This window comes from Eubalaena glacialis, chromosome 11 (genome assembly GCF_028564815.1).
Source record: "Eubalaena glacialis isolate mEubGla1 chromosome 11, mEubGla1.1.hap2.+ XY, whole genome shotgun sequence".
Classification (NCBI taxonomy): Eukaryota; Metazoa; Chordata; class Mammalia; order Artiodactyla; family Balaenidae; genus Eubalaena; species Eubalaena glacialis.
In genome coordinates this window covers 112,644,096-112,670,359 of record NC_083726.1, presented here as the reverse complement: position 1 = coordinate 112,670,359, position 26,264 = coordinate 112,644,096, and the positions used below count along the sequence as shown (strand labels likewise).

Here is a 26,264-nt window from a genome sequence, read left to right as displayed (position 1 = left end):
GGTGCCTGGAGGGGGCGTGAACTAACGCGCGCTTCTCAGAGCGCATGCGCGCCCGCGGGGAATGGCCGGCGAGGATTGGAGGACTGGCGGCGGGACGGAGAGCTTCGAGTTTGGTTTTGCGCGGGAACTGGAACGGCTGCCGCCGCTGCCGACAGGAGCCTGCGAGCTGCAGGTTTCCAGCCTTGGAGGGGACCATGGTGCGGCCTGCGAGGTGAGTAGTTCATGGCATCCGGCGCGGATGGGGAGGAAGGGCAGGAGGACGCTGTAGGCCGCGTCACCTGCATGGGATGGAGGGAAGGGCCCGAGTACCAGGGTAGCGATGGTGGGACCGACAGCTAAACTCTCTAGACTCCAGTGAGAGCTGCCGCTCCTCGGAAAGGTCCTAGCATCCAAGCTGTTTCCTTCTCTTGGCTCCTTTGACAGTTACTGCCGTTTCTTTTACCCACCCCGTTCAAATAAGGCCTGGTTACAGCGCTTTGCATTTCACCAAGCTCCTGCTTACGTGTTATTTCATTTGTTCGTCGCTATACTTCTTTGAGATAGAAAGTTTGGGTCTCCCTGTTTTATCAACTTAAACTTCTGGGCACGAAAGCCAGTTTACCTGAGTCACACAGCTAGTAAGTTACAGGATAACATGCAAACCTAAGCCAGCTGGCGCCAGATCCTCTGTGTTTTCCATTAAACGTACTGTTTGAAACTATTCCTCCAGTTAACCTCAGTCGAGCACCATGGAGGCCTAGGGTCAGCCGTTCATTTAGTAGAGTTTTGAATATATTTACTTTTGTGCTGGAGGTATATATTTACTAGATATATATATTTACTAGGTGCTGGAGGTTACAGTCTAGTCAAGGGATGAAGTTAGGAGACGGAAAATAAACATGGCAATGTGAGAGAGAGTGAGGAGGAAAGCCCTACTTTAATTTTAATTTTTTAAAAAAATTCTATTGAAGTATAATTATTTATAATGTTGTGTTTCTGGTGTACAGCAAAGTGATTCAGCTTTATATATACATATATATACTTTTTCATATTCTTATCCATTCTGGTGTATTACAGGATGTTCAATATAGCTCCCTGTGCTATACAGTAGGTCCTTGTTGTTTATCTATTTTATTTATAGTAGATTGTACCTGCTAATCCCAAACTCCTAATTTATCCCTCCCCATCCCCTTTCCCCTTTGGTAACCGTGTTTGTTTTCTATGTCTCTGAGTCTGTTTCTGTTTTGTAAATAAGTTCATTTGTATCATATTTTAGATTCCACATATAAGTGATATCATATGGTTTTTGTCTTTCTTTTTCTGACTTACTTCACTTAGTGTCATAATCTCTAGGTCCAGCCATGTTGCTGCAAATGTCATTATTTCATTCTTGTTGATGGCTGAGTAATATTCCATTGTATATGTATACCACACTTCTTCATACATTCATCTGTCAGTGGACATTTAGGTTGCTTCCATGCCTTGGCTATTGTAAATAGTGCTGCTATGAACATTGGGGTGCATGTGTCTTTTCGAATTAGAGTTTTCTCCAGGTATATGCCCAGGAGTGGGATTGCTGGATCATATGGCAACTCTATTTTTAACAAGACATGCTTTAACATGCTTGGCTTTAATATCCTGTGTGAGGCGATGATGAGAAGGACGCATAAAGCACGCACGTCTATGATGGTTGTCTTAAGAAAAACAACTTGCGAGGTTGTTCGAGTTGTGAGCCTCTTTTTCATAGAACACCATTTTCACTTGAAAGAACAACTGACTGACAAACTGGGTTATTCACACTTGGGTAGTTGGCAGAAGATAAAAATGAAAACTAGAGTTTCATTTAGTGCAGGGGAAGGAGGAAGGAAATTATTTTATTCACTTTGAATATCACTTTTTTCTATTGCCCTCTAAAGTAGTGTAAAGATTCATTTTCAGGTGTCAAGTACAAAGACACTCACCATGTTTTAAATGTCTATTGCATAATAAACATTATTTAAGATTGTGGGAGATAAAAGAAAATGGCTTTCAGTGTCAAGAAGTTTATAATCTAATAGGGAAGACAGAATGCCTGTATAAAACAAAAGAATACATACAACAGGAACTTCTAAATGCCCAACAGCAATTAAACACTGTATAAACTTTGAGTGTTAATTATGTTGATTATTCTTACTTTATGTGTTATCTAAATTAACTTTCTTCCTTATCAGGTATATCCAATATAGTTATACCTTTTTCGCTAATGCTAAATCCATGTGGTAAAATGTAAATCATGTTTTTAATTTATATCCTTTTTTTTTTTTTTTTTTACTGCTCATTTCCCTACATCTTTTTTTTTTGAATTTTTGAATTTTATTTTATTTTTTTATACAGCAGGTTCTTATTAGTCATGCATTTTATACACATCAGTGTATACATGTCAATCCCAATCTCCCACTTCATCCCACCCCCCCGCCACTTTCCCCGCCTTGGTGTCCATACGTTTGTTCTCTACGTCTGTGTCTCAATTTCTGCCCTGCAAACCGGTTCATCTGTACCATTTTTCTAGGTTCCACATATATGCATTAATATACGATATTTGTTTTTCTCTTTCTGACTTACTTTCTGTGTATCACAGTCTCTAGATCCATCCACATCTCAACAAATGACCCAATTTCATTCCTTTTTATGGCTAATATTCCATTGTATATATGTACCACATCTTCTTTATCCATTCGTCTGTCGATGGGCATTTAGGTTGCTTCCATGACCTGGCTATTGTAAATAGTGCTGCAATGAACACTGGGGTGCATGTGTCTTTTTGAATTATGGTTTTCTCTGGGTATATGCCCAGTAGTGGGATTGCTGGATCATATGGTAATTCTATTTTTAGTTTTTTAAGCAACCTCCATAGTGTTCTCCATAGTGGCTGTATCAATTTACATTCCCACCAACAGAGCAAGAGGGTTCCCTTTCCTCCACACCCTCTCCAGCATTTGTTGTTTGTAGATTTTCTGATGATGCCCATTCTAACTGGTGTGAGGTGATACCTCATTGTAGTTTTGATTTGCATTTCTCTAATAGTTAGTGATGTTGAGCAGCTTTTCATATGCTTCTTGGCCATCTGTATGTCTTCTTTGGAGAAGTGTCTATTTAGGTCTTCTGCCCATTTCTGGATTGGGTTGTTTGTTTTTTTGATATTGAGCTGCATGAGCTGTTTATATATTTTGGAGATTAATCCTTTGTCTGTTGATTTGTTTGCGAATATTTTCTGCCATTCTGAGGGTTGTCTTTTCGTCTTGTTTATGGTTTCCTTTGCTGTGCAAAAGCTTTGAAGTTTCATTAGGTCCCATTTGTTTATTTTTGGTTTTATTTCCATTACTCAAGGAGGTGGATCAAAAAAGATCTTGCTGTGATTTATGTCAAAGAGTGTTCTTCCTATGTTTACCTCTAAGAGTTTTATAGTGTCCGGTCTTACATTTAGGTCTGTAATCCATTTTGAGTTTATTTTTGTGTATGGTGTTAGGGAGTGTTGTAATTTCATTCTTTTACATGTAGCTGTCCAGTTTTCTGAGCACCACTTATTGAAGAGACTGTCTTTTCTCCATTGTATATCCTTTGTCATAGATTAGTTGACCATAGGTGCGTGGGTTTATCTCTGGGCTTTCTATCTTGTTCCATTGATCTGTGTTTCTGTTTTTGTGCCAGTTCCATATTGTCTTGATTACTGTAGCTTTGTGGTATAGTCTGAAGTCAGGGAGTCTGATTCCTCCAACTCCGTTTTTTTCCCTCAAGACTGCTTTGACTATTCGGGGTCCTTTGTGTCTCCATACAAATTTTGAGATATTCTGTTCTAGTTCCGTAAAAAATGCCATTGGTAATTTGATGGGGATTGCATTGAATCTGTAGGTTGCTTTGGGTAGTATAGTCATTTTCACAATATTGATTCTTCCAATCCAAGAACATGGTATATCTCTTCATCTGCTGGTATCATCTTTAATTTCTTTCATCAGTGTCTTATAGTTTTCTGCATACAGGTCTTTTGTCTCCCTAGGTAGGTTTATTCCTAGGTATTTTATTCTTTTTGTTGCAGTAGTAAATGGGAGTGTTTCCTTAATTTCTCTTTCAGATTTTTCATCATTAGTGTATAGGAATGCAAGAGATTTCTGTGCATTAATTTTGTATCCTGCAACTTTACCAAATTCATTGATTAGCTCTAGTAGTTTTCTGGTGGCATCTTTAGGATTCTCTATGTATAATATCATGTCATCTGCAAACAGTGACGGTTTTACTTCTTTTCCAATATGTATAATATCATGTCATCTGCAAACAGTGACAGTTTTACTTCTTTTCCAATTTGTATTCCTTTTATTTCTTTTTCTTCTCTGATTGCCGTGGCTAGGACTTCCAAAACTATGTTGAATAATAGTGGTGAGAGTGGACATCCTTGTCTTGTTCCTGATCTTAGAGAAAATGCTTTCAGTTTTTCACCATTGAGAATGATGTTTGCTGTGGGTTTATCGTATATGGCCTTTATTATGTTGAGGTAGGTTCCCTCTATGCCCATTTTCTGGAGAGTTTTTAATCATAAATGGATGTTGAATTTTGTCAAAAGCTTTTTCTGCATCTATTGCGATGATCATATGGTTTTTATTCTTCAATTTGTTAATATGGTGTATCACATTGATTGATTTGTGTATATTGAAGAATCCTTGCATCCCTGGGTTAAATCCCACTTGATCATGGTGTATGATTCTTTTAACGTGTTGGATTCTGTTTGCTAGTATTTTGTTGAGGATTTTTGCATCTATATTCATCAGTGATATTGGTCTGTAATTTTCTTTTTTTGTAGTATCTTTGTCTGGTTTTGGTATCAGGGTGATGGTGACCTCATAGAATGAGTTTGGGAGTGTTCCTTCCTCTGCAACTTTTGGAAGAGTTTGAGAAGTATGGGTGTTATCTCTTCTCTAAATGTTTTATAGAATTCACCTGTGAAGCCATCTGGTCCTGGACTTTTGTTTGTTGGAAGATTTTTAATTACAGTTTCAATTTCATTACTTGTGATTGGTCTCTTCATATTTTCTATTTCTTGCTGGTTCAGTCTTGGAAGGTTATACCTTTCTAAGAACTTGTCCATTTCTTCCAGGTTGTCCATTTTATTGGCATAGAGTTGCTTGTAGTAGTCTGTTAGGATGCTTTGTATGTTTGCGCTGTCTGTTATAACTTCTCCTTTTTCATTTCTAATTTTATTGCTTCGAGTCCTCTCCCTCTTTTTCTTGATGAGTCTGGCTAATGGTTTATCAATTTTGTTTATCTTCTCAAAGAACCAGCTTCTAGTTTTATTGATCTTTGCTATAGTTTTCTTTGTTTCTATTTCATTTATTTCTGCTCTGATCTTTATGATTTCTTTCCTTCTACTAACTTTGGGTTTTGTTTGTTCTTCTTTCTCTAGTTCCTTTAGGTGTAAGGTTAGATGGTTTACTTGAGAATTTTCTTGTTTCTTGAGGTAGGCTTGTATAGCTATAAACTTCCCTCTTAGAACTGCTTTTGCTACATCCCATAGGTTTTGGATCGTCGTGTTTTCATTGTCATTTGTCTCTAGGTATTTTTTGATTTCCTCTTTGATTTCTTCAATGATCTCTTGGTTATTTAGTAACGTATTGTTTAGCCTCCATGTGTTTGTGTTTTTTACGTTTTTTTCCCTGTAATTCATTTCTAATCTCATAGTGTTGTGGTCAGATAAGATGCTTGATATGATTTCAATTTTCTTAAATTTACTGAGGCTTGATTTGTGACCCAAGATGTGATCTATCCTGGAGAATGTTCCGTGCGCACTTGAGAAGAATGTGTAGTCTGCTGTTTTTGGATGGAATGTCCTATAAATATCAATTAAATCTATCTGGTCTATTGTGTCATTTAAAGCTTCTGTTTCCTTATTTATTTTCATTTTGGTTGATCTGTCCATTTGTGTAAGTGAGGTGTTAAAGTCCCCCACTATTATTGTGTTACTGTCGATTTCCTCTTTTATAGCTGTTAGCAGTTGCCTTATGTATTGAGGTGCTCCTATGTTGGGTGCATATATATTTATAATTGTTAAATCTTCTTGGATTGATCCCTTGATCATTATGTAGTGTCCTTCCTCGTCTCTTGTATCATTCTTTATTTTAAAGTCTATTTTATCTGATATGAGTATAGCTACTCCAGCTTTCTTTTGATTTCCATTTACATGGAATACCTTTTTCCATCCCCTCACTTCCAGTCTGTATGTGTCCCTAGGTCTGAAGTGGGTCTCTTGTAGACAGCATATAGATGGGTCTTGTTTTTGTATCCATTCAGCAAGCCTGTGTCTTTTGGTTGGAGCATTTAATCCATTCACGTTTAACTTAATTATCGATATGTATGTTCCTATGACCATTTTCTTAATTGTTTTGGGTTTGTTTTTGTAGGTCCTTTTCTTCTCTTGTGTTTCCCACTTAGAGAAGTTCCTTTAGCATTTGTTGTAGAGCTGGTTTGATGGTGCTGAATTCTCTTAGCTTTTGCTTGTCTGTAAAGCTTTTGATTTCTCCATCGAATCTGAATGAGATCCTTGCCAAATCTGAATGAGATCCTTGCCGGGTAGAGTAATCTTGGTTGTAGGTTCTTCCCTTTCATCACTTTAAGTATACCATGCCACTCCCTTCTGGCTAGTAGAGTTTCTGCTGAGAAATCAACTGTTAACCTTATGGGAGTTCCCTTGTATGTTATTTGTCATTTTTCCCTTGCTGCTTTCAATAATTTTCGTTGTCTTTAATTTTTGCCAATTTGATTACTATGTGTCTTGGCGTGTTTCTCCTTGGGTTTATCCTGTATGGGACTCTCTGTGCTTCCTGGACTTGGGTGGCTATTTCCTTTCCCATGTTAAGGAAGCTTTCGACTATAATCTCTTCAAATATTTTCTCAGGTCCTTTCTCTCTCTCTTCTCCTTCTGGGACCCCTATAATGTGAATGTTGTTGCATTTAATGTTGTCCCAGAGGTCTCTTAGGCTGTCTTCATTTGTTTTCATTCTTTTTTCTTTATTCTTTTCTGCAGCAGTGAATTCCACCATTCTGTCTTCCAGGTCACTTATCCATTTTTCTACCTCAGTTATTCTCCTATTGATTCCTTCTAGTATAGTTTTCATTTCAGTTATTGTATTGTTCATCTCTGTTTGTTTTCTTCTTTAATTCTTCTAGGTCTTTGTTAAACATTTCTTGTATCTTCTCGATCTTTGCCTCCATTGTTTTTCCGAGGTCCTGGATCATCTTCACTATCATTATTCTGAATTCTTTTTCTGGAAGGTTGCCTATCTCCACTTCATTTAGTTGTTTTTCTGGGGTTTTATCTTGTTCCTTCATCTGGTACATAGCCCTCTGCCTTTTCATCTTGTCTGTCTTTCTGTGAATATGGTTTTTGTTCCACAGACTGCAGGATTGTAGTTCTCCTTGCTTCTTCTCTCTGCCCTCTGGTGGATGAGGCTATCTAAGAGGCTTGTGCAAGTTTCCTGATGGGAGGGACTGGTGGTGGGTAGAGCTGACTGTTGTTCTGGTGGGCAGAGCTCAGTAAAACTTTAATCCACTTGTCTGCTGATAGGTGGGGCTGGGTTCCCTCCCTGTTGGTTGTTTGGCCTGAGGCAACCCAACACTGGAGCCTACCCGGGCTCTTTGTTGGGGCTAATGGCGGACTCTGGGAGGGCTCACGCCAAGGAACACTTCCCAGAACTTCTGCTGACAGTGTCCTTGTCCTCATGGTGAGACACAGCCACCCCCTGCCTCTGCAGGAGACCCTCCAACACTAGCAGGTAGGTCTGCTTCAGTCTCCCGTGGGGTCACTGCTCCTTCCCCTGGGTCCCGATGCACACCCTACTTTGTGCCCTCCAAGAGTGGAGTCTCTGTTTCCCCCAGTCCTGTCAGAGTCCTACAGTCAAATCCCGCTAACCTTCAAAGTCTGATTCTCTGGGAATTCCTCCTCCCATTGGCGGACCCCCAGGTTGGGAAGCCTGACGTGGGGCTCAGAACCTTCACTCCAGTGGGTGGACTTCTGTGGTATAAGTGTTCTCCAGTCTGTGAGTCACCCACCCAGCAGTTATGGGATTTGATTTTACTGTGATTGCACCCCTCCTACCGTCTCACTGTGGCTTCTCCTTTGTCTTTGGATGTGGGCTATTTTTTTTGGTGAGTTCCAGTGTCTTCCTGTCGATGATTGTCCAGCAGCTAGTTGTGATTCCGGTGTTCTCGCAAGAGGGAGTGAGAGCATGTCCTTCTGCTCCGCCATCTTGGTTCAGGGCCTTAATTTATATATTCTTAAGGGAATGCAAACATATTTTTATTTACTCAAGACTATTAATGGCCTTAAAGAATGGAGGTGGGAAATTGACATTTGTGTAAATGAAAATTTCCCTCTTGGTTACAGGCACAAGAAGCCAGTCAATTACTCCCAGTTTGAGGACTCTGATAGTGATGGTAAGTAGAGCTTCTTATGTCTTCTTTAAAGATTTGGAAAATTTTTTCCTCACAGTTTATAGGATGCATGTGTGTGTGTGTGTGTGTGTGTGTGTGTGTGTGTGTGTGGCTAAAATATGGTTAGTACCAATTGCATATAAGGTAGGCCTGGAAAAATAATATTCTAAGCACTTACGATACTTATGTTGATAATTACACTGACAAGAATTATTGGCATAAATCATAACCAAATAGGGCCAGGTAAAATGGCTTTTTAGATCTAAACTCTGTGAGGTCCATGTTTCTCACTGTGGGATTTGTGCCCTTTTATCCCTTCCCCTAAGAAGAACACACTGTCTTTCTGAGACACAAATGTTTTACAGAATATAATGTGGAATCCCCATTAATTGTACAATAAAACAAGACCTTGAAGAAAGCTCAGGCATAAGCTTTACCCTATTGTGTTATATATATATATTTGCTTGTCTCTGCTATTAAGAGAACTTTGGTCAAAAAGTTTGAGAAACATTGTTAGATTACATTATACTTAAAAGTAAGTTTTGTGTTTCTTTCTTAGACCCCTGGAGTTTTCTGCAGGTCAGATATTTAGTAATTCCTCAGTTTGAAGGAATCTGTTTTTCACCTTGAGTCCAGTCTTATGTGTGTCTAAGACTTGGGAGAAAAGAGCATAGGGTATAACTTCTAGCTTTTTATTATTGTCATCAATCTGTCACTAAATTGTTATAAATTGCTGGTTGTATTCTGGAGACTGTGGCATGGCGGGGGGGCGAGTCACAAATTATTATATTCCTACCTGGGGAAGCATAAAAGAGACAACATGTATTAATAAATGAGAAAGTGCGTGATTCAGACTACACGCACATGAAGGCATGCATACATGTGTCATGTATGAGTTAGAATGCTAGAGCAGCAGTCTTAGCTTGAGTGTCAACAGAAGAACTACCTCACTTCTGAGGATTGGTAGGACAGAAAACTCTGGGAGAACAGAATGGGCTGGAAAAGAGCATCCCTTTGCCAAAAATCATTTTCTTCCACTTGTCAATATGATAAAATTATAAAGGGAATTTTAATAATTTTTCTAATGGTTTTACAGATTTTTAATTAATTGTTCTTTTTTTTGCCACTTACATATACTAGCTTAGTTGCCTTTGCAGCTTTTTGGGGGATTAGTTTTTGATAGATTGATATTTTAAAAAATAAAGGCCACTAAAACGAAGTCGAAAAGCTTGAGTGAGAATAAAGACAAACAGTATACCAACAGTATTTTTTAAACTGTGGAAAGCAAACAATTTGCTTGTCTTTGCTTTTTTTTTTTTAATTTTATTTATTTATTTTTGGCTGCGCTGGGTCTTTGTTGCTGCGCACAGGCTTTCTCTAGTTGCAGCGAGCTAGGGCTATTCTTCGTTGCCGTGCGCAGGCTTCTCATTGCGGTGGCTTCTCTTGTTGCGGAGCATGGACTCTAGGCGTGCGGGCTTCAGTGGTTGTGGCTCACGGGCTCTAGAGCGCAGGCTCAGTAGTCGTGGTGCACAGGCTTAGTTGCTCCGCGGCATGTGGGATCTTCCCAGACCAGGGCTCGAACCCGAGTCCCCTGCATTGACAGGTGGATTCTCAACCGCTGTGCCACCAGGGAAGCCCCAATTTGCTTATCTTTAAAACTTGAACACACATGGTAATGAATCTCAGCTACCAAGAAAGTAATTTTATTTATTTCTTCCTAAGGAAAAGCAATTTCATGTGTTCTTTTATTTTTAATTCACACATATATAGATGATTTTGTTCCTGCAACCGCACCGTTAAATAAAAAATCCAGAACTACACAAAAGGAGTTAAAACTAGAAAAACCAGAACCTAAACTGAAGAATCTCCAGGAAAAAGACATCCCACTACGAGAGAAAACCCCTAAAAAAAGGTGAGAGGTAAGACATACAGTAAATATGACATTAGATGTGTTAATTTAAAAGAGAGATAAATTCAAATTCTTGGTCTAAATTAGAATTTGAGCAGCAGCATGGGTCTTATTTTATTTAGTGCACGTAGGAGAACAGGGCTGTACCATTAATCCCCTTCTGACTTTCCGAACTTCTTTAAGTTCACAAATGTATGAGGAAATATCCATTTAAGTATTAAGACAATCATAATTACCAAGTTTAGAAGGTATAACTTGCATTTACAAGACCTAGTACCTGTCTCTGAAGTCCTCAGGTCTTACAAGACTACTTTGTTAAAAATCACATTTGTAAGGACAGTTACAAAATTTAAAACCACGTATCTGTAATATATGAGATGACGGATGTTCCCTCAACTTCTGTGGTCATCATTTCATGATGCGTGTAAGTCACATCACTGTGACTCCCTGTACTGTACACCTTAAACTTATGCAGTGCTGGCTGTCAATTATATCTCAGTAAAACTGGAAGAAACAAATTAAACCATGTATTTTTCTACAGATAAAAAATATTTTCTCTTTATCTTACTGAGTTTTGTCCAGCAGTGAGCAGGACCTATGGTTTCTAGACTAACCCTGGAGTTCCATTAGTTAGTACCAAGAGAGAGGGTAAAATGAGGGAAGAAAGCCCCAAGAGGCCCCACACTTGCACTACGGGGAGGAGGTGGGCAGAGGAGGGATACTGACAAATGGAACGTAGGACGTGTGATGCTTTACTGCTACAATAAATGTGAGGAAAGTTAATTAACTTAGAGAGACTTAGCCCATGTCCTTCTCTTTACTTTTTTCTTTTTTGTTTTTGAGCTTCATGTACTACCTTTAAAATATAGTTAAATAACCAATGGATGGGAGAAAATATTTGCAAATCATAGAACCCATTAGGGACTTGTATCCGGAATATATAGGGAACTCTTGCAGTCCAACAGTAAAAAGAATAATGACCCAAGTTAGAAATGGGCAAAGGACTTGAATAGACATTTCTTTAAAGAATATATACAAATGGCCAATAGCACATGAAAAGATGCTCAACATCCTTAGCCATCAGGGAAATACAAATCAAAACCACAATAAGATAACATGTCACACCCAGAGGGATGGCTGTAAGCAGAAGGACAGACAATAGCAAGTGTCGAGGAGGATGTGGAGAAATGGAAACCCTCACACATTGCTGCTGCGAATACAAAATGGTGCAGCCACATTAGACAACAGAGTAGCAGTTCCTTGAAATAAACAGTTATTATATGACCCAGCCTAGGTATATACCCAAGAGAAATAAAAATCTATGCCCACACAAAAACCTGTACATGAATATTTATAGGAGCATTATTCATAATAGCCAAAAAATGGAAGTAATCCAAATGTTTATCAACTAATGACTGGATAAGTGAAATGTGATATATCTATACAGTGGAATATTATTCAGCAATAAACAGAAATGAAGTACAGGGAGGGGGAAGGGTAAGCTGGGACAAAGTGAGAGAGTGGCGTGGACATATATACACTACCAAACGTAAAATAGATAGCTAGTGGGAAGCAGCTGCATAGCACAGGGAGATCAGCTTGGTGCTTTGTGACCACCTAGAGGGGTGGGATAGGGAGGGTGGGAGGGAGACGCAAGAGGGAGGAGATATGGGGACATACGTATATGTATAACTGATTCACTTTGTTATCAAGCAGAAACTAACACACCATTGTAAAGCAATTATACTCCAATAAAGATGTTAAAAAAAAAAAAAAAAAGTACTGATATATGCTACAACATGGATGAACCTTGAAAACATTGTAGGGAGCCAAAGAAGCCTGGCACAAAAGGCCACATATTATATGGTTCCAGTAATACGAAATGTCCGGAAGAGACAAGTCCATAGAAACAGAAAGTAGATTAGTGGTTGCCAGATGCTGGGGAGGGGGAAACGGGGACTGACTGCTAGTGGGTATGAGATTTCTTTTCGGGTTGATGAAAGTGTTCTGAAGTTACATAGTGGTGATGGTTCCACAGCTCTCTGAATATACTAAAAACTGCTGAATTGTATGCTTTAAAAGGGTGGATTTTATACTGTGCGACTTATATCTCAATAAAATTGTTATTTTAGAAAATAAATCCTTCAAGGTGCATCTCAGTATTACCTCCTTTACATAGCTTTTTCTTACCTTCAAACCTTTCTTTGCTTTCTCTTCCTCTTAAACACTATAGCACTCTTGACCACCTTGAACAGGAGACGTGATAATCTGTTTATATAGGGTAATTATTATGGGACTTGTTTTCCTACCTCCTCATTAACTACAGACTTTTTGAGGGCACTTTTAATATCCTGTCTAGTGCAATGCCTCACAGGGTAAGTACTTGCTGAAATATTTGTCAAAGTCCAGATTGGGCGGAACAGATGTAAAAAAAAAAAAAAAAAGTAATTTCAATTTAATAAAAGAGCTATAACAGCTGTCTAAAGAGGTGTGGGTGAGGTCAAGGAAGATTTCTAAGTGGAAGTGATGTTTGAGCCACGTCCATTCTCAGTTGGGCAGGTGCTTCCCACCTGGACGGAGCTGGTGGTGAGGAAGAGACATCACAATGAAATGGACATTGTCACGTGATGCTCCTATTTCGAATCTGTTCCGCTGGGTCCAACATGATACTTAACATTTCAGGAGGCTTAACGTTAAGGAGCAATTATGATCATGATTATTGTTGAAGAACATCTTTCTGAGGTTGGAAAGAAACTCTTAGTCACTGAGGAAAATCTCAGATTTTAGTTGAGATTGATAGTTTACAAACTCATTATTATTTGTGTGTCTATTTTAGAATGCCTTTAGATGATAAGCTCTACCAGAGAGACCTAGAAGTCGCACTGGCTTTATCAGTGAAGGAACTTCCAACCATCACCATTGATGTGGAGGAGTCTCAAGATAAAAGTAACTTTATTTTCGATAATTATCTTCAAAACCTTCTTACTGCTTTTGTAATCATTTCGTTGGATGAGCCTTTACAGAGGGAAGAATGTAGTTCTAAAACTTTGGACTAAAAAAGGAGCAATTTGCAGAGGGTGCCGTTGGATGCAGCTGTTTATTCAGTTGCATAAATCTCATCCACACATAAATACCTCTCTGCCTAACACTCAGATTCAACTGGAGGACGTGGCCTATGACCCTGCATGTCCAAAGTTCATCTTTATATGCAGTGAAAATTTAATTTCATGATCAAATACATTGACCTGTACATCCGAACAATCCACCTGCTTTCTCTCCAAATTCAGATTAGTTAAACATAATCTAATGGTGGTAATTTTTATTATTTACAGAGGCTGAAGGTACTAATTTGGTTAGCAAGCTCAGTAGACTTGATAGATTTACGACTGCTGGCTTTATCTGTGGATTTTTCTCCATGGATTTTTCTGGCAATTGGTCAGCAGATGGCATTACTGATATTCTGGAGAAGCAGAAATCATTATTCCCAGAAAAGACATTCAAATTGCTCAGTTGCTTTTTGGATTAAACTGCTTTGGCCTAACTTCTTTTATCTTGGAGGATATTTTTAGCCCATTTGCTTATTTAGGGATATAGATGTTTAAGTCAGTAGTGCCTCCTGTTTGAAAATAAGTGAGATAGTGTTGATTAGGGGGCCCTTTTAGTAATCAGGAGTCAAAGAAACTGAAAAAGAGAATTGTCATGTATCTAAAACTGAGAAAATGAAAATCTCTTTCCTGTCAAAGATTGTGACATTGTATATCAAGGTTTCCTTGGAAGTACCACTTCTCCGAGAGTAATAGTACCAATCATCATGACTTAAAGTTCTCTTAAAATACTCTAGATCATTTTAAAGTTGTGATAATGATTGAAGAGTCTTTACATTAGTAAAAGCACAGATCTGCCTACACAGAAATGATAGTTAATGTTTGTCCACTGTTTCCTTTGTGCTGGGCACCACGATAAGCAATTCCACATTCAGTCAACATTTAATTCCCCACAATAGCCTCATTTAATCCCCACACTGTTTTTTTTTGGTTTTTGGTTTTTGGTTTTTTTTGGCTGCATTGGGTCTTCGTTGCTGTGCACGGGCTTTCTCTAGTGGCAGCGAGCGGGGGCTGCTCTTCCTTGCGATGCACGGGCTTCTCACTGTGGTGGCTTCTCTTGTTGCGGAGCACGGGTTCTAGGCACACGGGCTTCAGTAGTTGTAGCGCACGGGCTCAGTAGTTGTGGCTCGCGGGCTCTAGAGCACAGGCTCAGTAGCTGTGGTGCATGGGCTTCGTTGCTCCGCGGCATGTGGGATCTTCCCGGACCAGGGCTCGAACCCATGTCCCCTGCATTGGCAGGCGGATTCTCAACCACTGCGCCACCAGGGAAGCCCCCCAGACTGTTTTTATCTCCACATTATAGATGAGGAAATTAAGTCTTGTAGAGGATAAGCAGCTTTCCCCTGGTATATTGCCGATTTAAGAGCCTGAATTTGAACTTAAGTCTGATTAAAGTTTGTGTGATTTCAGAGCCAAAACTTCTAACCATATGTTAGCCTCACCAAGTAAAGTCACTGTGCTAGTTGGAGCCTGGATCAGCGGTCCCCAACCTTTTTGGTACCAGGGACCGGTTTTGTGGAAAGCAGTTTTTCCACGGGGGGGAAGGGGGGAGAATGGTTCAGGCAGTAATGCGAGCGATGGGCAGGGATGGGGAGCAGCTGTAAATACAGATGAAGCTTCGCTCACTCGCCGCTCCCCTCCTGCTGTGCGGCCCACTTCCTAACAGGCTGCGGAGCGGTACCAGTCCCCGGCCCAGGGGTTGGGGACCCCTGGTCTGGATCATTTATCTGTATCTAAATGGTATTAGATTTTAGCCCTTATCTTCCTATTTCTAGACATTGGTTGATTAGGGTGCTTTCTTCTTCCTTGTATTTAGACATTGACAAACATGGCAATAGTGAAACAGAAGCAATGAGTAAGTCTCCTCATATCTCCAATTGCAGTGTAGCCAGTGATTATTTAGGTAAGTTTTTGATATTAATAATATTTTTTCCATTGACATTTTCTAACTCTTATTTAAATTCCTGAAACTGTAACTAGAACCAAGGTCTTCACATTTGTGAAGGTTCTCTTCACCCCTTCTCCTTTGTTTCTTTCTGTTTTAGTTTTCCTCTCTTCTAACTGCAGACCCAGTTTCTTCCCTGGTGGAGGGTCACGACTACCCATGGCTTCTAGTTGACATCAGTTGAACACTGAAGAAAGGGGCTCTATCTTCCCAGCTCCAGTTTGAAAATTCTTGGGGAAAGACTCTTTCAGTGTGGGCCTTGGACTTTTGCTTAACTCGGACTGTTGCCAGGAGACTGATGTTATTATGATTGACCCAGATTGGGCTGTGTGGTCTGTTACTAGAAGCACAGGAAGGACAAAGCTGGGCAAATGAAAAGAGCAGGTGTAATAGAAGTCTACTCCACAGTTCTTTAAATGTTACCTGGCACAAAAAGTTTCGTTGATTTTTTTTATCCTGAAGATCTGGATAAGATCACTGAGGAGGAGGATTCCCAGGGTTCTCAGCGGAGAAGAAAAGCGGCATCCCAAGCCGTGGTCCAGCAGAGGAAGATTCTTTTGGAAAACAGTGACGGCGACGGTGCCGATGACTCCGAACCAGACTTTGCAACTGGTAGGTTATGTCCTTACTCAAAATTAACCCTATGGAGAGTCAGTAGAAAGTTCTTGGAGACCATTAACATATGCAAAGCACTGCTAAACGTTTGTTGTGTGCACACTTGAGGAATACACAGGACAGTTCAATTCAGCTATGGCATTTGGGGGAAAAGCTTTATCTGGAGGTGACCTTTAAGCCGTGCCTTGAAAAATGAGTAGCATTTAGGGGTGAAATAGCACTTCTGACTGATAGAAGGGCATAAACAAGAGAACAGGCAAGTGCACATACAAGAGCTCAGTGACGCTGGAGGTTTCTCAAAAAATTAAAAATAGAACCACCTCATGATCCAGCAGTTCCACTCCTGAGTATTTAAATGAAAGAAAACAAAAACACTAATTAGAAAAGATATCTGCACCCCCATGTTCATTGCAGCATTATCCACAATAGCCAAGATGTGAAAGCAACCTAAGTGCCCGTCAGTAGATGAAGGGATAAAGAGGATGTGGTATATGCGTGTGTCCACACACACACACAGTGACTATTACTCAGCCATAGAAAACATGCCATTTGCAGCAACACGGGTGGACCTAGAGGGCATTGTGCTAAGTGAAATAAGTCAGACAGAGAAAGACAAAAACTGTATGATTTCACTTATATGTGGAATCTAAAAAACAAAACAAATGATCAAACAGCAAAACAGAAACAGTTACAGATACAGAGAACAAACAGGTGGTTGCCTGAGGGTGAGGAGAGGAAAGAAATAGTTGAGGGAGATTAAGAGGGACAGACTTCCAGTTGCAAATTAAATGAGTCATGGAATGTACAGTGTGGGGAATATACTCAATAATTATGTAATATCTTTGTGTAGTGACAGATGGTAACTAGCTTATTGTGGTGATCATTTTGAAATGTATAGAAATACCGAATCACCATGTTGTGTACCAAGAGCTAACACAGTGTTTTAGGTCAGTTATACTTCACAAACAAACAACAAATTCATGGAAAAAGAGATCAGGTTTGTGGTTACCAGAGGCAGGTGTTGGGGGAGGGGGAATGGGATGGAGGCAGTCAGTAAGTACACACGTGCAGCTATAAGATAAATAAGCACTAGGGATATAACGTACAACAGGACGAAGATGATGAACACAGCTGTGTGTTACATATGAAAGTTAAGAGAGTAAATCCTAAGAGTTCTCATCACAAGAAAAACAGTTTTTTCGATTTCTTTAATCTTGTGTCTACGAGATGATGGAGGTTCACCAAACTTCTTGTGATAGTCACTGTATGATGTACGTAAGTCACATCGTTATGTTACACACCTTAAACTTACACAGTGCTGCATGTCAGTTATATCTCAATAAAACTGGAAGAAACAAAAGAAAAAGACGTAGAAACACACACACACACAGAGTTCAGTGAGGTTTGCAGGGAAGGGAGAATGTGGTGGAGGTTGAAGAGGCCGCCTGGCACCGGATCGTGAAGGGTCTCAAGCCTGCTTTACCTTAAATGGAAGGACAAACATGTTCCCCGATACACTCAGTGTACTTCAAGGAGCAATACTACCAGTTTATTTTCATCTGCCCTAAGCCAAGAATGACTCACTCTCCCATCCCCTCAGAGCTGGTTGTTTATTATACTTGAATGGGCTGCTGGATTCATTTCAGACAACCTAAGTTATCTGGGACAGGGTCCCTTCTTTAAGTGACATTTCAGAGTTTTCCTCCTGCACTGGCTCACCCTAGATGAGAAGAGAAAGGAACTTCTGTGACCTTCAGTGGGAAAAGAAAAGTGAAAATGGAGACAATCAAGGCTTTTCTTAAGGACATCTAAAGATACCCCATATCCATAACCTGAGTGTTTGGGCCTTCCAGATTTCCCAGTATGAGATGCTAATGACTTTGGATTCTGGGAGCTCCATTTCCCCACCTCCAATTTATTTAAATAGCATTATAGCCCGCTCCTACAGTTTATCCTCTCAAGCCAAGAAAAGAACACATGAGATACCGTAACTGTTGGGGTTATAGGAAGCTGTATCCTCCTAGATTCTATAGTCTGAAATTTTGGAGAAACTTCTCCACTGCTTGCCCTCCCTGAACCTAGATCCTCTTGGGAATCCAGAAATAATTATTTGATTTTGCAAGGTACTATTTATAGCGGCCTTCATGTGATCTGCTGGCCTTATATGGTGAATTCTGTATAACACGGTAACTATTATGTGAATACATGGGTTGATTATCTGTTTTTAAAATTTTATTTGTGTGGGAAGAATGATAGAATAAGGACATCACAATTTGAAGATTGTAATGACATTGTTGATTTAGGCAAACATCATCAATAGAAGGCTGATGAGGATCTTTACAACGGAGAATTCAGGCCGGCGTCAGCTGAACCAACCAGGAGTGGGGCAGCCATACATTCTGTGCTTTCTGATATGACTGGCATAATACGGAGAACAGAGCATCACCTATGATGTGTATTCTTGCCCAAAAAAGTAATAATAATAATGTGAGCCTGATTCTAATTGAGCCTTGAGAAAATTCCAGCTCACAGGAAATGCAAGAGTAAGTTAAATGACACCATGAGGAAGAAAACAGACCAATCCAGAATGTAGGACATTCCATAGGACAACTGACCTGGTTGCTTCAACATGTCAAAGGCGTGGGGGAAAAAGGGATGGGATATTGCTCTATATTAAAGGTGATTAATATGGGCTGGATAGAAGATGATTCCAAGAAACTATTGTTGATATCGTTAGATATGATAATGATGTGTTTTTTATAAGTCCGTGTTTTTTAAAGATGCATTCTGAAGTATGTAGAAATGTAATAATGCAGTGTCTTGGGTTTATTTTTATATACTCTGAGAAGGAAAGGGAAGAGAAGATAGATAGATGAAACAAACGTTGCAAAATATTGATGATTGTTGAATCTGGGTGGTAGTTTATTATTATCTACTGTTGTGTATGTTTGAAAATTTTCATATATATATATCTTTTTACATAAAATATATTATTCCATATAGATAGTTAGGTAGGTATTATATATGGTGGGTATGACAGTGGTTATCTCTGAGTGAGGAGATTAGGGAGTGGGCTTTCTTCTTCCTTAATACTTTTTTGGTATGGTCGGCATTTTCTACAGTAAGCATGTACTGCATTTGTAATGATGTATAAAAAAGTGTAAAAAGGTTTTTTATGAATATAGGGCTAGTCCTTATTTACACTTAATTTTCAGAGTTTAGTATTTACAGGACATGATTTTCTGATCCTCTCTTCCCCTGAAAAATAGAAGAATCATTGCTTAACTCTCGAGTATTCTCTATGCTTTTTTCCAGAAGCTGTAGCTACTTAACACATTCCATCACTGGCTTGTATCATCCCATGCAGAATAGAAAGGAGTTTGTGGGAAATCAGAGGTGTGTCCCAGGTGAAATCATACACAGGATTGTCAGTTAAGATGGTTATGGTACGGTCAGTCTCTTCTCAATTCCCAGTGGGTTTCTGTTCTGGCATGTTGAAGTTGGTGTGATTAAGGAAAGGCATATGGTTATTATTACCATCAAGGTTATCGTTTTGGAAGAGCAGCAATGTTATACCCAACCATTCTTCTCAAAGGTTGCTGAGTTAAACTGGTAAAATCAGAAGTAAGGATTACTGATGGGAAATTAATGATAATAGCAATAGCAAGCCTTGCTCTTCTGTTCGCTATATGCCAGATGTTATTCTTTACCTATATTAACTCACTTCATCTGCACAACAACCCTGGGATGCAGGTTTTAGGGTTCTCCCTATTTTATGTACAGGAAACTGAGGCACGGTGACGTTAGGGACCTGTCTCAGGGCACACGACATGCCAGTGGAGGGGCCGGGATCCAGACCCGGGCACCACGCATTGTTTTGCCCCTGGAAACAGCATAGCACAAAGGGGCACAAGAATCTGGTGCAGAAGGTGAAACTGAGGCACTAGAAGCCTCACCATTTTTTTTTTTTTTGCCACGCCGAGCGGCATACGGGATCTTAGATCTTAGTTCCGCAGCCAGGGATTGAACTCCCTGCAGTGGAAGCGTGGAGTCCTAACCACTGGACCGCCAGGGAAGTCCGAGAAGCCTCACTTTTTAGAACTTTTTAGAGATGAGGTATGTAATCTTCTGTTTCAGGTGAGGATTCTGAGGACGATTCTGATTTTAGTGAGAGTGAAGATGATGAAAGTTTCACTGTGAGAAAAAGTAAAGTTAAAGAAATTAAAAAGAAAGAAGTGAAAGGGAAATCTCCAGTTGAAAAGAAAGAGAAGAAAGCCAAATCCAAACGGGATGATGTGGGTAAGAGCAGTCCCCCGTACGTCACTTCATACTGGATATGCTTGCTTACTCAGCGTGCTTCTCTCCCCTTTGCCTTTAGTCTCCTTAACCTTTTGCCAGCGTTCTTTTCCTGTTAAGATCCGTGGAAGAGAGCAGGCTGGGGTGGGGAAGGCAGACGGGCAGATAGGGACACTGACCCCCCCCCACCCTTCCAGCATGGACTGTTCGTCCCCCTTCATGCTGGGCCTCCCTCTGAGTAGCTGCTGTCACCTGCATTTCACAGCGACAAAACTGAGGCTCCGAGAGGTTAAACCGTTTGTTGGAATTCTTATAGCTGATAAGCGAGGGGCTAGAATTTGCACCCAGGCTTGTCCATTCAGAGCGTAAATCTGTCCATTAGACCACATTTTCTCCACGCGATTAGATGGGGAAGTTGGCGTGATTCTCATTTTCTGCTGTTGCACGTGACTCAGTCTTTGAGTTGAGAACCCTTTTGTCATGTGTTTAAGGCCCTGTGGTTTCTTCAGAATGAATTCAGTTAGGAGAAACCAGTTTTACAATAAAACTTGGAATTTGTGACAACTTGAATGTGGAATATTTGTTTCTTGTGTAAAAGACGTTAGGATATTTTTGAGTTCATAATATGCAATAGATTATTGTAAAATATAACTTCCTTTAACCTGCTTTGTTTTACTTATTGATAGATGTTTTTGTGTCTTGGTTGTTTAATATATGTATTGTTTGAAACTAAACTTTCCATTATTCAGACCCCATTCATTAAGGGTGGGCGTTGCTCTCACCTTAAATAACATGGTGCTGAGTACTGGTGCTGAGTACTTACTAAGAAATGAGAAGTAAGTACTGATTGAGTCGTATTCCTCCCACCACTGTATTCTCAATTAGCCAGGTTTTAATTGGTGTTTTTTTGCAATTGGCAAATTCATCTGGTTTCCAGAAATTAGATTTTAAATGTAGGGGTTTTTAGAGATAAAGCTGTGTATTAGTTTCCAATTGCTGCTGTAAAAAATTACCACAAATTTAGTGACTTAAATCAACACAAATTTATTACTTTACCGTTCTGCAGGTCATAGGTTCAAAATTTTCCTCACTCGGCTAAGGTCAAGCTGCTGGCAGAGCTCTGTTCCTCTGTGGAAGTTCAAGGGGAGAAGAACCCCCTTTCCTGCCTTTTCTAGCTTCTAGAGGCCACCCGCTCTCTGGCGGGTGGTCCACTTCTCCCTTCAGAGCCATCACATAACTCTCTCGTTCTCCTACTTCTCACTTTCACTTATAAGCACCCTTGTGAGTACACTGGGGCCATCAGATATTCAGGATAATCTCCCCATCTCCAGATCCTTAATTTAGTCATACCTGCTAAGTCCCTTTGCTGTGTAAGGTAACATGTGCACATTCTGGGAATTAGGAGACAGGTCTCTTTAAGGGACCGCCTACCACAAACTGATATGAAAAAGTCATTGACAATAGGAAAAAAAACTAACATGAATATATTTCATATTTTCTTCAGATGTTTGTTTATGCTTTCTCACCAAAACATTCTAAAAACTAAAGATAAAATTTCCGTTTCCAGGTTGGAGTTTGCCACTTCATGTCTTCCCTATACCCTGGAGCAAGTTGCTTCCCGAGAAAATTTCCTATGTAATATTAGAAGTAAAGTTTAACAGCTAAATAATGAGATTAAGAATTTGGAAAGATGGATTATATTTCTAGTCCCACTAATAATGTACTGATAACCTCTAAGCATCTCTCACCTGGCAGGTGTAATAATCTTTCCCTGAATAGAGAAAATTTCAAGAGCTATGGTGTCCAATATGGTAGCCACTAGCCAAAGTAGCTCTATCACATTTAACTTAATTAGAATTAGATAAAATTTAAAAGTCAGTTCCTTGGTTTTGCTAACCACATTTCAAGTGCTCACTAACTGTATGTGGCTTGTGGCTACCGTATTGGACAGCACGAAATACAGAACGTTCCCACCACGGCAGAAAAGTCTGTGGGACGGGGCTGACCTAGAGAATGTAGATGTTAACGTTAAGAACAGCGTATAGTGAAAATGTTCATATGCACCTGCACTTAGATGCCACTTAGGTGTCTCGAAGCAAGCATTATCTGAAAGTGAATTTGTATTCTGCTTCTCCCTCCATCAAAAACAAACAAACAAAAAACCCAAACCCACTCCCATTCTGTGTTCATTCTCTGGATAAATGGTGCCATCAGATGGTGTGTTCCTGACAGGAACTTGCCAGTCATGATTATTCCCTCATCTCCAGCACGCCTCCCCCTTCTAATTACTAAAAGCCATCCACTCTGCTGTTTTCCCCCCTTTCTCTCCCTTAGTTGAGGCCCTGATCCCCTCTCACCTGGGTTACCATAGAGCCGTCTAGGTGGTCTGCTTTTACACTGCCCTCGGCAAGATGCTTCTAGATGTAGGTTCCCCACCCCGTGACCACCTCTAGAGTCTGTCACCTCTCTCACCACATTGCACTGTACGCATCTCTGTACTTTTCTGCCCTTTCTACTAGAGTCCAGTGACTGGACCGTAAATTCCTAGAGCCTAATAAAATGTCTCACTGACATATTCCGATGAGACACTATTGTGTGATGATTACAAGTGTGGACTCTGGACTCAGACACTTACTAGCTCTCAAACTACAGGCAGATTGTTTAACCTCTCTGTTTCCTTAACTGACAGTAGGGGTAGTCACTTCTGTATCGGAGTTGCTCTAAGGGTTAGAGGTAATGTATATGATATGCTTACCATACTTCCTAGCATGTAATGCTCATAAAAGATGGCTATTCTTAGACTCTCAATAAATGTTGATTAATGAGTTTTTCAAATTTATGATTCTGCTTCTTTATTTCTTATAAGCTTATGTAACTTGATAATTTTCACACGTACGTGCTAGACTTTATCTTCCTCTGTGACCCCTTTTTTATGTATATTTTTCAAATAAGTGACTTCAGTAGATTCTGCTCCTGCTGCTGTCAAGTCAGAATCTTGGCCCCCACCGAAAAAGGTTTCTCCTTCTTCAGAGGCCACTAGGAAGCCGTTACAAATACGAAGTCCTCCAGCTGAAAGCAAGAGACCTAAGTGGGTCCCACCAGGTACGGTATATTTATTTACTGCTCAAGGGCAGGGGCTTGGAAAATTACCACTAGTAGATTTTTTTTTCTTAGTTGTAAATGTTACATATGAGCACTTCCTCATATTATTTTTTAAAATTTATTTTTATTTTATTTAAAATATTTTTTTTGGCTGTGTTGGGTCTTTGTTGCTGCGCACGGGCTTTCTCTAGTTGCGGCGAGCGGGGGCTACTCTTCGTTGTGGTGCGCGGGCTTCTCATCATGGTGGCTTCTCTTGTTGCAGAGCTTGGGCTCTAGGCGTGTGGGCTTCAGTAGTTGCAGCACGCGGGCCCAGTAGTTGCGGCTCGCGGGCTCTAGAGCTCAGGCTCAGTAGTTGTGGCACATGGGCTTGGTTGCTCCGCGGCATGTGGGATCTTCCTGGACCAGGGCTCGAACCCGTGTCCCCCGCATTGGCAGGCAGATTCTTAACCACTGCGCCACCAGGAAAGTCCCGGAAGATTAGTTATTGAAATAATGAAGCTCTGTCAGTTCAAGGATAATCCTTAGTGTATTTCTTCTGAGAATAATTAGTGATTCCACAACAAAAGAAGTTTAAAAGTATTGATATAATGTCTGTAGAAATTTGAAGGTAGCATAAGCAAAAAGATAAAAAAGAAATAATGGATTGATGGGTAAAGAGTCACGTCATAAAACACAAAGTGCTTATAAATTCATTGTGGGGAAGGGCCGGGCAGGTGACAGAGGCGAGGGAATTGGGCCTGGGGAGGAAGCGTGAGCGAGCGGGCGTTGCCGGCCTCGAGAGCGCGTGCCCTCTGGAAGGAAGCCGCCGTTCCTCAGCTCCACCCGGTTGTTAACATGCAGGATTATGGGCCTCGTATTTCCACGTCTGAGTTTTTCAAGAGAAGCCAGAAATACAGATTTTTGTGTGAAATCTCCTAGATCTTAAAAGTGGACTTTTTAAAACACCATGTGGACCAAACAGTATATCTGAGAGCAGGATTTGACCCTCAGGTTGCCAGCTAGCCTCCTGTCTTACACGAATGTGAGAAGACCAGCAAGATTCCAATGGGAAAATGAGCCAAGGACATAACATACCACTGCCCCCAAGAAGTACAACTAGAAACCAATATGAAAAGAATTGCAGCCTCACTGGTAATCAAGGAAATGTAAATTAATGAAATACTGTTTTATACCTCTCAAACTAGAAAATAATAAAGCTGTATCAACCAGTGCACTCTGGGTTGTGGGATAGCAGGTATAATTATTTATGATAAATTTATAATCCCTTTACAGGACAGCTTGACAGGAGCCATAAAAATAAATAGATCTTTTGACTTAGGAACTAGTCTTGGGAACTTATCCTTAAAAAGAATTTGAAAGAAGGAAAAGTAGTAAGTGATTTTTTTATAGCCATTTATAGAAAAGTGGTGAAAAACTAGAAACAACCCAGAAGTGTGTTGTAGGAATTTGATCAACATGTGGCACGTGTGTGCAATTAAGAATGATAAATCAGATGCCTGGAAACATGGAAACGTTCATAAAACCTTTGTATGAAAAAAGTACACACACTTGTACTTACTACGGCTAAAGTCATGATCAGCTACGAACATACATGTGGATAAATTCTGAAATTTAATACTCGTTGGAAATGATTGCTGTATTAGAATGGTAGCATAAATGAAACTAGTATAAATAAAGAAAAATGGTATTTGTCATATTTAAAGTTATGTGATATTTGAAAAAATAGATTCTGTAAGGAGTACTTGTAAAAGTTGCAGAATTTTGTAAAAATGCGTTAGATTTTGCTACTATTTTAGAAATTATAATGCCATTCATTTTTTTATGTCTTTACAATCAGTGTTCTTTGACCCCAACTTTCCTATTTAACTTTCACATTTAAAGTTTTGGTGTCATTACCTTGGCCTCTAAGGATGTTTGAAAATATGCAATGCTATATATTTTCTGCTCTTCAGTACTTCCCGTTCTTTTGATCTAATATGTAACTTGATAGAAGCTGCATAGCAGAACAACGCTTAACTCCTTTTTTGGCCTCTTCTGTTTTATAAACTGACCTTTGTTACGAGATTTCTGACGTTCTCAGCATCAGGTGATCTGTCTTCTTGCAGCGGTGTCCGGAGGCAGCAGCCGTAGCCCACTGGCAGGAGTGTCTGTGAAGTCTCCAACTCAGAGTCTCCGCCTTGGCTTGTCCCGATTAGCACGAGTTAAACCTTTGCATCCAAATGCTGCTAGTAGCTGAGTGTAGTGGCAAGAAAATATTTGATTAAGAAGATCTCACTTTTATAAGCATGTTTATATTTGTGTTTATATTTGAGGAGGGTATTGTAATATAAATGAATCCTTTAACGTTGTATAAATGATCTCTACCTGCTTTGTGATTGTTCTCTGAAAAGCTATCTGAGACTTCAGTAAGAGGTTTGTTTATAAGAATTATCTTGGAATGTCATTCCCTTCTGAAGAGCATATTCTCTTTCCCTTATATGTATATAATAGGTCATTGTCATTACGTGACTGTCAATTTGACACAGAGGATGTCCCCGTTACATGTTGTTCTCTCCTAGTAACATGCCCGATGCTTCTTTCTGGCTTTGTCTGATTTACGGCACCTGAAATTTAACTGTGCAGAGTTTATCTGGCAAAAGGAAAATTCCCATTTCTCCCAGGAGACATTTCTGAAATCTTATAAGTTACTTAACCTGCATTGTCAGTTTTGTTGCAATGATGTTTCATATTTTAGCCAAATGTTTTTATATTAAGAATTCAGAATAATTTTCCATATTAAAACAGTTGCTATGCTAGAGCGTATGTCTCCTACTTCAAAGTAGATGGTTAGATAGCAAATAGAATTTCGTGACATTTTATG

General features: G+C 39.8%; 1 protein-coding gene across 1 annotated transcript; it reads left to right on the top strand.

Moving 5' to 3' along the window:
* The first annotated feature begins 62 nt into the window (after window positions 1-62).
* Window positions 63-25,759, top strand: RAD51AP1 (RAD51 associated protein 1). The gene is made up of 9 exons (XM_061204664.1): window positions 63-211; window positions 8,387-8,436; window positions 10,204-10,345; window positions 13,179-13,288; window positions 15,263-15,349; window positions 15,854-16,003; window positions 20,144-20,305; window positions 23,255-23,404; window positions 25,510-25,759. Exons 1-9 carry the CDS (start codon window positions 195-197, stop codon window positions 25,638-25,640), a joined length of 999 nt encoding a protein of 332 aa, XP_061060647.1. The 5' UTR covers window positions 63-194; the 3' UTR covers window positions 25,641-25,759.
* Window positions 25,760-26,264: the final 505 nt, after the last annotated feature.

Coding starts and splice junctions, on each gene's coding strand:
- RAD51AP1 (XM_061204664.1), top strand. Junction 16,004..20,143: donor CGAACCAGACTTTGCAACTG/GTAGGTTATGTC, acceptor CTTCTGTTTCAG/GTGAGGATTCTGAGGACGAT. Junction 20,306..23,254: donor ATCCAAACGGGATGATGTGG/GTAAGAGCAGTC, acceptor TTTTCAAATAAG/TGACTTCAGTAGATTCTGCT.